The sequence below is a fragment of the Ciconia boyciana genome, chromosome 3 (assembly GCF_034638445.1).
Source record: "Ciconia boyciana chromosome 3, ASM3463844v1, whole genome shotgun sequence".
Classification (NCBI taxonomy): Eukaryota; Metazoa; Chordata; class Aves; order Ciconiiformes; family Ciconiidae; genus Ciconia; species Ciconia boyciana.
In genome coordinates, this window is record NC_132936.1 from 124232286 (window position 1) to 124244511 (window position 12226).

The 12226-nt window shown below is 37.1% G+C and overlaps 1 protein-coding gene across 8 annotated transcripts in view; it reads left to right on the plus strand.

Annotated features, from left to right (window-relative positions):
• USP34 (ubiquitin specific peptidase 34) overlaps positions 1 to 12226 on the plus strand; it is a 140726-nt gene that overhangs the window by 119105 nt on the left and 9395 nt on the right. For all 8 annotated transcript variants that reach the window (XM_072857477.1, XM_072857483.1, XM_072857482.1 and 5 more), the window contains 6 exons: positions 1188 to 1292; positions 3814 to 3961; positions 4963 to 5597; positions 7128 to 7285; positions 8536 to 8614; positions 12019 to 12145. In XM_072857477.1, the coding sequence (XP_072713578.1) occupies positions 1188 to 1292; positions 3814 to 3961; positions 4963 to 5597; positions 7128 to 7285; positions 8536 to 8614; positions 12019 to 12145 (1252 nt within the window). The remainder of the gene's footprint in view (positions 1 to 1187; positions 1293 to 3813; positions 3962 to 4962; positions 5598 to 7127; positions 7286 to 8535; positions 8615 to 12018; positions 12146 to 12226) is intronic.

The following is a 12226-nucleotide window of genomic DNA, read 5'->3' on the forward strand; positions in this document are numbered from 1 at the left end:
ATATTTCTAGATTCTCCACCTATATGAATTAAAAAAAAAAATTGGGAACAATAAAACATGTATGCTAGCATAAGTGGAGATATGTAATTATCGTCTGGTTGTTCAAGTTTTGGGGCACTATTTTGCAGTTCTGTGCATGCGAACACATTTCTCAGTCAGAATAAATTCCTGCCCTGGTAATAACAAAAATACTGAGAGTTCCAAATGGATTCCACATGAAAAATATACACAGAGTGGAGAAGTGTATGCTCACACAAGGACGTTCTTGTATACTGCTGTCAGAAAAGAGAAAACAATCAGGAAAAATTGAGGGCATGTCAAGTAGAGAAGACATGAAGCACATACTAAATCATTCTCATGACAGCTTTGCTTTGTGTGATAGAATGGGCACTATCAGATGACAGTCTACTTCCCTCCTGTCATGCTAACATTTGCTACATTTTTATGCTTTTTTGCTTCGCACATACACACGTGTACCAGAGACATTTTTGGTGAGGTGCAAAATATATAATAATAATAGTAACCACTTTATTGAAGCATTGTTAAAAGCTGGGTGAGTCTTAGTAAACTTAAAAAAAATAAATTCGTATTAGAGCCAACATGTTAGAGTATAGAAATGTTGGTGGTTTTAGAGGAAAACAGTATGCCAATGATAATGATCAGTGTAAACCCTCAAAATGTGATGCTTTTCGATAAACTTTTCAGGGTCCATGTTACATGTTATGCAAATACATAAAAATAAAAGCTTCTCTGAGATAGTGAAATCTTCTGTATATGTATAGAACAGGATAAATTGGTGAATTCTTCAAGACTGTACAGCTTTCCCCCCCCCTTTGTTCAGAATAATGTCTGACTGTCAGACAATGTTACTGTTATTTCCTTGTAACTATATACTTCTACTGAACCGATCCTGTCTAGTATGATCACGTTGCCTTGCACTAGCTATAAGAAGTGGCTTAATTCTACTGCATCCATATGTGGATGCAGTAGAATTAAGGTGTATATATATAGGTGGATTATTTACAGATTAAATAATAAGGGATTAAAAGTAATAGAAATGTTCATGTCAGAAGTTCATAGAAATATATTTTTATGCAAATGCTTGCATTTTTTTTTAAAGTCTCTAAAAAATTAGTGGATGAAATAAAATAGATCAAAATGGATATTTTTATTTTTATGCATTACAGGCAGCCAATCCTTTTTTCAAATTGCTGACCATGCTAATGGAATTTGCTGGTGGACCTCCAGGAATGCCACCCTTTGCTTCTTACATTCTGCAGAGGATATGGGAGGTACAACACGTAAAAGAAAACGAGCTAAATTGTCTTTCTCTTGTTCATTCTTTTATGTCTATGAAAAGGGTTTACATTTCATTGTCATCCTTGCTGCATCAATTAATGATTTTTTTTTTTAATGACCGTTTGTCTTCCAAATAAACAGCAACAGCTAATAGACATTTAAAAGTTCTGCTCTAACTTTTAATGCTATTTTAATAGCATTCTGGTTAACTGGTGTTTCAGTTAAACTTTAAATTTTAGTTTAATGAGAAATTAATTGCTTCATAAGAAGAGTCTAGAATGCTGCTTCTAGGCAAATTCCGCTTATTTTTCTCAGTTATCCTTTTGCAAGGACTGTAAAATTTTTCAAGGCCCATCCTTTGTTAGGTGGTGGGTTTTTGTTTTGGTTTTGGTTTTTTGTCCATTATGTACTCGTTGTTTGAATATTGGTTTGACATATTTTGTTCTCTGTAAAATACTCATTAGCATTTTTAACCCATAAAATAGTGCTAAATTGAATCTAGTGAATAATTGCTGTGGTGCAGGACCATTCTTGCTTGCATTTCTAAAGCAAGAAAGAGACTTTTTAACCAAGTTGGCACTGGGACAAATTCCTTGATCTGAGAAATAGATTGGGAATTAAAGCTTTCACTTCAACTAGCTGCTCTTTGAGTTCCCAGCACAATTTACTGTCTTTATTACTGTCTGAGAACAGTGTGTCCAACCTGAAGACAAGCTGTTGAACGTTCATTCCCTTTAATACTCTTTAGAAAGTGGGGATGGGGTTTGTAAAAGATTATTACTGTGCAGAATTGAGACCTCTGGTAAAACATAAACCTGTCTTACCCACTGAAGCACTGTGGGATAGATTATGGATTCCTGATCAAAAGTATTTTACTCCTGGTTAGGAGCAGGTATAGGATAGGAACCACTAGGTAATCTGGGAAAGCGTATAACAGGTGTTTTGTTAGGTGTCTGGTCTGGATATGAATTAGCTGTAACTGCTGTACCTCAGGTAAAGGGAGTTCAAACAGCGGATCTCAAGGTCAAGAATTACATCTAGCTGCTTTCTGTATACAGGGAAGCAGTAGGTTATGAATTTCTCTCAGCGATAAGGAAACCTTTCCAAGAGAGTTTTTGATAATACACAAGTTGTGGCACGAAGTACATGCGGTCTTCATGCTTCAGTCGGTAGCCACAAAGTTTACGTATGTAATTTGTTAAGCAGTCCTCTTTTTTATTTCCCTCCTTATTCCCCATACACAAACTGAACCTACAGAGGAAGCAAGTCAATGACAGGTTGCTGTTGGAAAGCCAAGCTTTTAGCAGTAGAAGTCGTCAGTTCAGTCGGTGGTGTTGCCAGCATTATTATCCTTACCTTGTTGACACAGGTCTAGAGATAAAAATTGTGTAGGCAGGGATGAGAGGCCCTGTGGTTAATGTACAGACAGACAGATTTAGGGTGTAGAACCTACTTTTGCAGCCACTCCGGTTTCTAGAAGTCGTTAAAAAGTGATTGGGCGATGAAGACAGTGAACAATGATAGTCTCTTTCTTGGAGATACCCTCCAGCTATTACGAAAGAAACTTGACAGATCAATTTGTCATTTCTAAAAAAAGGGAGGAGATTGTTCTCAATGTGTTTATTTTTAAATGGAGATTAAAATTTTATAAGCAGAGTTTTGGTCATGTCAGCTGCTCATACTCTTCAGGTGGATTAGAGTAGTTGGGAACAGCTTCAGCAATTCAGTTACTGCCTGTGGTTCCTTATATAGATAAGAGTTCCTTTTTCCTTGTCTGGGCACCTGGACCTCAAGGTAAAAAGAAAACAGTTTTTAAGAACTAGCAAATGAGTGGACTACATTTACTGGCCTAATAGTATGTCAACAAATTTTTAACTACACAGAACCAGAAAGGCACAGGAAGCTATGTTTTCTCCTTATTGTCTGTAAGGCTTTGATAACTGTACAACAGTACTCCACAGGCTTTTCATTACCTTTGAAAAGCACTAGATGAATTTATTCCTTGAAATTGCCTGTTCATAAAAAACCATAATAGCTACCCTCAGCATGAAGCTATATGAACGTATTTGCATACCATTTATGTTCTTTTGATATAACTTATATAAAAATACTGATTCAGGGTTAAGGTTTTGTGTTAGCTATTTTAAAAAAAAAGATGTATTTGTTTATAAAGACCAGACTGTTCAGTTTTCTAAGTCCTTAACATTTCAACGCTTAAGTATCTCAAAATATACAGAAAGGATATGTAGAGTAACTTCCTGGACTGAGAATGAACTTTCAAAAGCTCTGAACAAGATTCAGAAGCACAAACCAGTGAAATTTTAATAAGGGTTTTCTTTGTCTGCCAGAGCACCTCAGTCTTGAAGGTGCTTTCATAGCCCTATGTGATTTTGAAAAAATATTTTGAAAGTCTTAATAGTTATTTGGGGGGGGGGGGGGGAAGCGGTGTTGATAAAATCAGTACATAGTATCAAGGTTAATGTATTCTTTTTGATTTTCCCACTCTTCTTTCAGGTCATTGAATACAACCCATCTCAGTGCCTGGATTGGCTGGCTGTGCAAACACCTCGAAACAAACTAGCTCACAGCTGGGTGCTGCAAAATATGGAAAACTGGGTTGAACGTTTTCTTCTGGCACACAACTATCCTAGAGTGAGAACTTGTAAGTTGATTTAAATTGAAGAAAATTATTCTTCTGTGGTAGCAAGTTACTATGCATGTGGTATTCTTGTCACAAATGAAATAAGTGCTTTGGTACTTGTCTTCCTTTTCCAATTTTTTTAGGATTGCTGTATTTTAAAATATTAATACAACTGTGGTGCCTCATCAAGGCATGCTACCTGATTTTGATGAAAACCATGCTTTGTGTTTGTAACTTGAATGACACATTAGTAGGTTCTTTTTCTTTTGTGGTTAATCTACAAGATCCAGGAAACCCAAAGAAGAAAAAGAAATAATCCAAGAGATTCTCAACAGTTTCCATCACATAGTTGTACTGTAGGTAGGAGCAGTACATGATGTTCTTTCACCCATCACAGAGTAATCTTTAGTTGAACTTGCGGATCAAGGAGAAGCTGCCTGTGCTTCTCCCCAGCTCCAGGGTTTCCTGGCTCTCTAGTTTGTTCTGCCAGGAATCATGCTACCAGGCCATTGCCAAGATCACACTTTCAGCCTTTCTCGCGTCTAAATTTTTATATAAAGGAGATTCCACAGTAACAGGCCACACCAAACTTTAATACATTTTCCGTGGCTGAGGGAGATGTGGAAACTGGAGGTACAGCTTTGCAACAGACTCCAGTTGTAAACATCTCTGAAGAGGTAACGACATCTTGATCAAGCAGTACACAATTTAGTCGTAGAAAACATCTGGTTTTGTATTTCTGTGATGGGATACATTGTGTCACAATAGTTAGAGCCAAGCAGCAGAGCGGAATATAGGGTGAAGAGGCCAGGAAGCAAATCTCAACACCACTTTTGACATGCTAGTCTCACCCACTCTGATTTTTTTTTTCATCTCCAGTGTGAATATAGTAATACCAGATTCTGTAAAATGCTTTGAGATCTGTAAATGGAACACACAATGTAATTTAACTTGTGATTAAATGACTTTTAAGCCATGTGTGTCATTTTTCAAAGGTGTAACAGATTTGTTTTTATTTGAAGCCGCAGCCTATCTCTTGGTGTCGCTTATTCCAAGCAATTCCTTCCGTCAGATGTTCCGATCAACTCGCTCTTTGCACATCCCTACGCGCGATCTGCCTCTCAGTCCAGATACTACAGTAGTTCTTCATCAAGTCTACAATGTGCTTCTTGGCCTTCTTTCAAGAGCTAAGCTATATGTTGATGCTGCTGTACATGGCACTACAAAACTTGTGCCCTACTTCAGTTTCATGACATACTGTTTGATCTCAAAAACTGAGAAACTCATGTTTTCTACTTACTTCATGGACTTATGGAACCTTTTCCAGCCTAAACTTTCTGAGCCGGCTATAGCCACCAACCACAATAAACAGGCTTTGCTGTCTTTTTGGTATAATGTGTGTGTCGACTGTCCGGAGAATGTACGCCTTATTGTACAGAATCCTGTGGTGACGAAGAACATTGCCTTCAATTACATCCTCGCAGACCATGACGATCAGGATGTGGTGCTCTTTAACCGCGGGATGCTGCCTGCCTACTATGGCATCCTGCGCCTCTGCTGTGAGCAGTCCCCTGCGTTCACGAGGCAGTTGGCTTCTCACCAGAATATTCAGTGGGCCTTTAAGAATCTCACGCCACATGCCAGTCAGTACCCAGGAGTAAGTAGATTGATACCAAAAAATACCATTTCGTTGTTAGGATTTCCTCTCTTACTGAAGGTGTCTTTTAATGAAAGAGATTAAAAGACTTACTTAATGTATCCAGTGGTGAAAGTATTATATTTTGATTAATTACTTATGCTGGTATAAGTAATTAATAATGTGTTTAGATCTGCTTACTGTACTTCGTTAGGGGGATTGTTTTGGGTTTTCTTCCTTGGTGTGTAGCAACTGGAGAGATGTTTTTTTCTGGAAGCAGACACTGGTGTTTCCACTGTTCTTCAATATTCTGTGTGCCAGTTTAGTCATAAGAAACAGGGAAGAGCCTTTCAAGTTGGTCTCAAGAAAGCATGTTGCGTTCTAACACGCTAAGTTGGAGGAATTCCCAGTGAGTTTCTTCCTTGCTTTCAGTTTCTGGAATTAGGGCTAAGGTTTCTTGGATGGCCTGGAGGATGGAGGATGGCCTGGCGTTCACCTTGGGAACACTTGTGTACCTTTTGCAAAACACTGGTACACTGGGAGTTGCATTGTCTCTACGACATCGTGACACTTGCAGTAGAGAGTACATACTAGTTAAAATAGTCCATGTGTAATGGTGAAAAAACAGGCTTACAAAGTTTTTTAAGAGGCAAAATACGCATTTTTGTATGATTACTCAGTGAATGTTGCTTTGAGGTCCTTTAGAGGTGTACGAGGACAGAAAGAATACAAAGATTTTCTTCGCTACGTAGAGGAGGAGGAATCTTCTATGTTGAACTTCTGTCTCGTTCAGCTCACAGAGTAACTTTATACTCCTGACAGTCCTGGGAGTATTCCTGCTGCTTTCGTTGTTTGCATCTCCCCTCGGAAGTCTCAGTTTGTCTGGCTAGGGACTTTAATTACCCCACTGTCTTTAGTGTTTCCCACGCATATGGGACTTCAGCGAGTTTTAGCACAAGCAGCTTTCTGAATTCTGTTACCTAGAATATAGTGTTATCATCAGAGAATGCACATACCTATGCACCATGTAGATGACCCCCTACATTCCTTAAGGAAAGCAGGGAAGTTTGGTCACATGGATCAGGACTTCACATTCTTTTTTTTGTGTGTCTGTGTGTGTGTGTGTGTCTGTGTGTGTGTGTGTGTCTGTGTCTGTGTGTGTGTGTGGCAATGAGCTGTGCTGTTAGGAAGCATCAAACACCCATTTAAGGTTCAGAAGGGTTATCTCAAATATCTGTGTCCTAATCCACACAGTAAATAGTAAAGGCTAAAAGCAAACTGCATTCAATATAGATAAGAAATAGCCACAATTTCTATGTCAGAATTTTAGTTTTTAAGAACTGTTTTAATTATTTAAGGTTAAAACGTTGTCTGCTGATTTTATAACTTTGTTGTAATGCTTAAAAATGTATTCCCGTCTAAATTTGCTTATGTATGTTTGTTCTATGTGTTAATTAGTAGAAGTAATACACAATAAGTAACACAAACAAGATATGAACTGTAACATACTGAGAGAGATTACTCTAACCTAATATTTTTTGTGTGTTTTAGGCAGTAGAAGAGCTGTTTAACCTCATGCAACTGTTTGTGGCTCAGAGACCAGACATGAGAGAGGAAGAGATAGAAGACATAAAGCAATTTAAGAAAACAACCATAAGCTGTTACCTGCGCTGCTTGGACGGACGGTCTTGTTGGACTACTTTAATAAGGTACGTTAGTAGTGAAGTTGTAGTGTAATAATCTAATCCTGTTTGAATAAGAACCACATTTTGCCAAATGTGAAGTTCAATAAAAATTAGTTATTTTGATATTCTTTCTGAAAAAGTTTTGGGGATACTTCTTTTCAGAAGTAAGCAAAGAGAAAGTTTCAATTATAACTTTTTTCCCAAAATCCATTGTTTGTGAATATAATTTATTTTAGAATGTTTTATCAGCTGAAAATTCAGAAACTAAGCAAATATTTTACAATAAACAGGTGTAAATCAAGGTGTATATTGTTAGGGTTCAAAAAGAAATACTGTGACAGAATCGCATCAGTAGAGCCCTTGGGGAAAAAAACTAAAACCAAATCAGTCAATGTTGTAATTCAGCGTTTAAGCTGAAATTCCATTCTCAGCCTACCGTGATTAGTCTAGATGGGCAAAGCAGTAATTTCAGCTGCTGTTGTTGGCATTTGTTTTTTTGGGGCAGAGATGTTTTTTAGAAATTGTGCCTGTGGGACAGGGTTTTATTGTATCGTATCTTCAAATAGTTTTTCGTTTCTAGTCTTAGTAGTACATCTGAAACTGTTGGTTGGGTACTTTCAGTATAACTATAAAGTGCTTGTGTACGTAGGTCAGGTGTTGGGGTTTTAAATGCAACTGTTGATGCATTGGAACACTCTTGTGAAAAGGGAAAATGACCTGTGTTACTTGAAGGGATTACATACAGTCATTGTCATAGGGCGCAACCAGATTTTCCCAAATGCTCTGGAAGAACTGCTATGTTGAGAGGAATGCCTCATGAGTTATGCATCATTGTTTATTTTCTGTTCTGCTGTAAGCATAAAAAGTTTTGATAGAAATGTGTTCATGCATTTAAAAGTCCAAACATATGCTTAACTGAACCTATTTAAATGTATCATTTGACAAGCATAAACTCTTTCTTTTGAAGTACGTGATTTTCCTCGGGTTTTAGCATTTTTGCAGACATTATTTGGGAAATATTTCTGTAAAGGTTGCTTATAAATTACATTTGATAACGTAAAGTTGACATAAAGGAAGTTGACATCAGAGACATTTCTCAATGAAAAAGCGGGGAAAAAATGAAGAGAATGCTTATGTCCTTTTGGGGTTTCTTTGTTCTTCTGTGATTATTTTCCAAAGTACAGCCCGAGCGTAACAATATTAAGCATTTGTATGAATTATGAAAAGGTGATATGTATTTTTCAGTGTTCTCAATGTTTGGATTTTTTTCCTAGTGCCTTCAGAATATTATTAGAATCTGATGAAGACAGACTTCTTGTTGTGTTTAATAGAGGATTGATTCTGATGACTGAGGTAAATACTTTGTTACTTAATTATAATAAACACCTTGCTTTCTTATCAAGTCATCACTTCCTTCCTGACAATGTGTTTGCTTTAAATTGTTTTAATAGGGTATCATTTAAAATAAAGAAAAGAAGTATGTTGATTAAGTACTGGCATATACATGTCAAACCTTAAAATCTTAAGGACCATAGGAAGGAGAAAAAAAGATTTACCAGACATTTTGCATGTCAAAACGCTAAGGTAGGAGGTTAAGTGAGTAAATTTGAGGCAACACGAATCTTAATACAGGATACTTAATAACAGGTTAGTTGATAGGAGTGATTTGGTAGGATAACTATAAAAGGATGTAGCTTATGTAGGAAAGATGAGCAAGAAATAAAAGGGTGATGGGTCATCTCATATAGCAAGGATAGATACGCTTGCTCTGAGGCACATAACAGTGATTAAATTACGTCTACTGAAAAAGTTGCAACTAGCAAGAGATGTCGTGAGTAGTAAGAAGTCAGTCTTGGCTTTCTTCACATAGATACTTCCCCTGTCGCCTTTAGTAAGATTTCTGTAGTAGTAAAGAGATGATCAGGAAAATATTTGCCTGTTTCTAAGACAGAGGGTAAGCCACCAACAGATTATGTTGAGAGGAGCGAGTTTATGCTTTTTTGGAGTCATTCTCTTTATTACAGATCAACTGTGAGTGAATGGCTGAGCACAGTCACACAGTTACTGCTAGTTAAGAAGTGTTCAGGCAACAGGTTGAAATCCAGAAGGAAAGGATACTCAGATGCAATTGTGATTAATGTTTCTGAACACTTCTTGAGGCACTTCCGAGGCAATTCTCCCTACCTTTCCTACCTATTGTGCTTTTGTTTCCAAGAAGGAGTGGTCTAAGAACACATAAACTAGATTTCTTTCCAATGAAACTAAACCTAAAGATGCATTTCTGGAGCACATATAGTGTATTCCACTTGTAAATGGATGTTTGGTCCATGAGACCAGACAAGCGTTAGTTCAAAATAGAGAGTGAAAAAAAGAATAAATAGCACAGCCCTGAAATGGGTACAGTTTGCATGTCAAGCCCCTGCCCACCAGTGGTTTCACTCTGCGGATCCACTCGTACTGTCCTGCAGTAACGTAGGAAAAGCCTAGAAGACATTGCTGAAAAAGCTCTGGATTCTTAGTTGGTGCCTTTTTTAAGATGAGCGAGATACCAGAAGACTGAAAAAGGGCACATACAGTGTTTATCTCTTTTCTTTTTTTCCTTTTGTCCTTCCTAAGATGGGTGTAAGAGGTTGGATTGTATTCAGCACTTCCATTATTGACGTGATGGACGAGAACGTGCGTTTATTAAATATACTGGCAATGCAGAACAGGGAAGGATGCTAGGTCCTTTTGAGAACAAGAGTAAAAATCAAGATTGTCTGGATGTGTTGGAGAAAGTCTAAAAATAAGATGCAGTTCATTCTTGGCATACGTAGAATGGCATATTCAGGGAGGGATAATAAACTGGTAAAAATCCATGGTGCAAGACAAGGGGATAGGAGGTAGTTGTAGCTGTACAGTAAATGGGATATCGGAATAGATTGCTTCAGAAGGCGTGAGCCAGCAGAACTGGAAGTCATCAGGAGGGCTTTGAGCAAACATCTGTCAAGGACAGAAAGATATTTAGTCTGCCTTAAGGCACGTGGATGGACTAGACAACGCTTTGAGGTTGATTCCAACCCCATTTTTATATGGTTTATATAAAAATTTCTCTTTTTTTATGTCACTAGTTTGTATTTTCTGGGACAAAGTGTGATAGAAAAAGCTGGAATTACAAAATCGGTTAGAAAAATAAAAATTAAGACGCTGTTTGACAATGGAGTTTTCATGAGTTTGTTATAAGTGTAAGCCTTTTGATTAACTATAGTTAGCTAGCTTACATTCAGTAAACTTGAGCTAAAAAGTTAGGAGCTATATGTGAGTTATAATGTTATTCATACATGAAAACTTGTCAGCAGACTAAGATACATACATATGTATAGAAAGAACTTGTTTAACAGCTCTAGTTAACCCTGATCCATACTAACAACGGATAATTTATAAGGAATGTGTAATATAAGATGCAATTTAGCCTATGTAAAACATTGCTAGAAGTTAGATAAATCATGTTCAGCTTTTAGTTTTCAAGCTTTAGAGCTTGAAATTACCAGGCCTTATATTTTCACTTGTTCACTGGAAGTGTTTTGCGTGGTGAAAAATATTGCGTCAAGGAGTTGTCACATCCAGGAACGTTTTCTACTTAGCAGGATTGGCCATGTATCTTTTATCTTCACTATAATATAAAAATGGCATATGAAGATTTTGCGTTATAGGGAATGAGATTCCTGTTTCTTTCTCTTTAAAATATCCCAGCAGATTAAATATCTTTTCTTACATCTTGTGCTAGAATTTTTGCCGTTCAGAAACGTGTTGCTTTTCTTTCCCAATATTTCTATAAATCACAGATGCCTAGAAGGTATTTTAGTTATAAAAGGAGAAGTAATTCATCTGATGTACAATCATATAGCATATGTCCTTAAGCAGCATTTTGAAAAATGACTAGCATCTCTATTAATCTTACGGGTTTTCCCCAAATTCACATACCCACGTCTGTCTTTGTGCATCTCCAATATCACTTTGTACGTTGGCACAGAAAGATTGGGATCACAGATAGATAAAACTACACTGTGTCTCAAGTTGTGCTTTGCTTATTGGGTTTTAGATAAATGTTATGTGTGAAAACTTTGTAATTACATCGAGCCACTGATAGAAAGCTGTTACCTTGAAAACAAATTAAGGCTGTTTTTAAATGTCTCTCTCTCTAAGCTGTATTGCATGTGCTCACAAAAATGCTCATTTCTTGAGTTGAGATGGGTGGTAGCTATTACAGAGGGGTTATTGTTATAATGCATTTTACAAATTCAGTTTCCCTCTGGCATGCATGTGAGAAAAATTTAGTATGGCTCTAGTTTTTGGGTTAGGTGAGAAGAACAAAAACCGGCCTTTTGGCCAAATGCAAGTTTCAGTTTGGCCCCCCCCATACAAGACGACCTGGTGTTCATTGTTACCAGAACCAGATGTCCAGGTCAACAATTATATTGGGTTGTTACAGAAGATACCTGGTTGTTCGTTTGTTTGCTCTCTTTCTGTCCCTTCCCCCTCCCCCCCTGTTTTTTAATCTTTTACTAAATACACTAATTTTGTATACAGATTTATTCTTTTATTAAATGTCATTGTCTTTGAGTGATGTTGTGATGCCATCTAGCACAGTATATTTTGATACATCTTGTTTGAGCATAAAATACATGTAAAAAGCAGTATCTGTAGGACAGAAATAGAAATGATAACAAGTGTGTTAATTTGGCAACATAAAGTTTTGGCTTTTTTTTTCTTTATAGTCCTTTAACACGTTGCACATGATGTACCACGAGGCCACAGCTTGCCATGTGACTGGAGACCTGGTAGAACTTCTCTCTATTTTCCTTTCGGTTCTTAAGTCAACACGTCCGTATCTTCAAAGAAAAGGTTTGATTGGAACTCTTCAAAGGATTACGCCTGTTGTCTGTTAATTAATTTTCACAACCCAAAACCTAGTATTTTATCTTG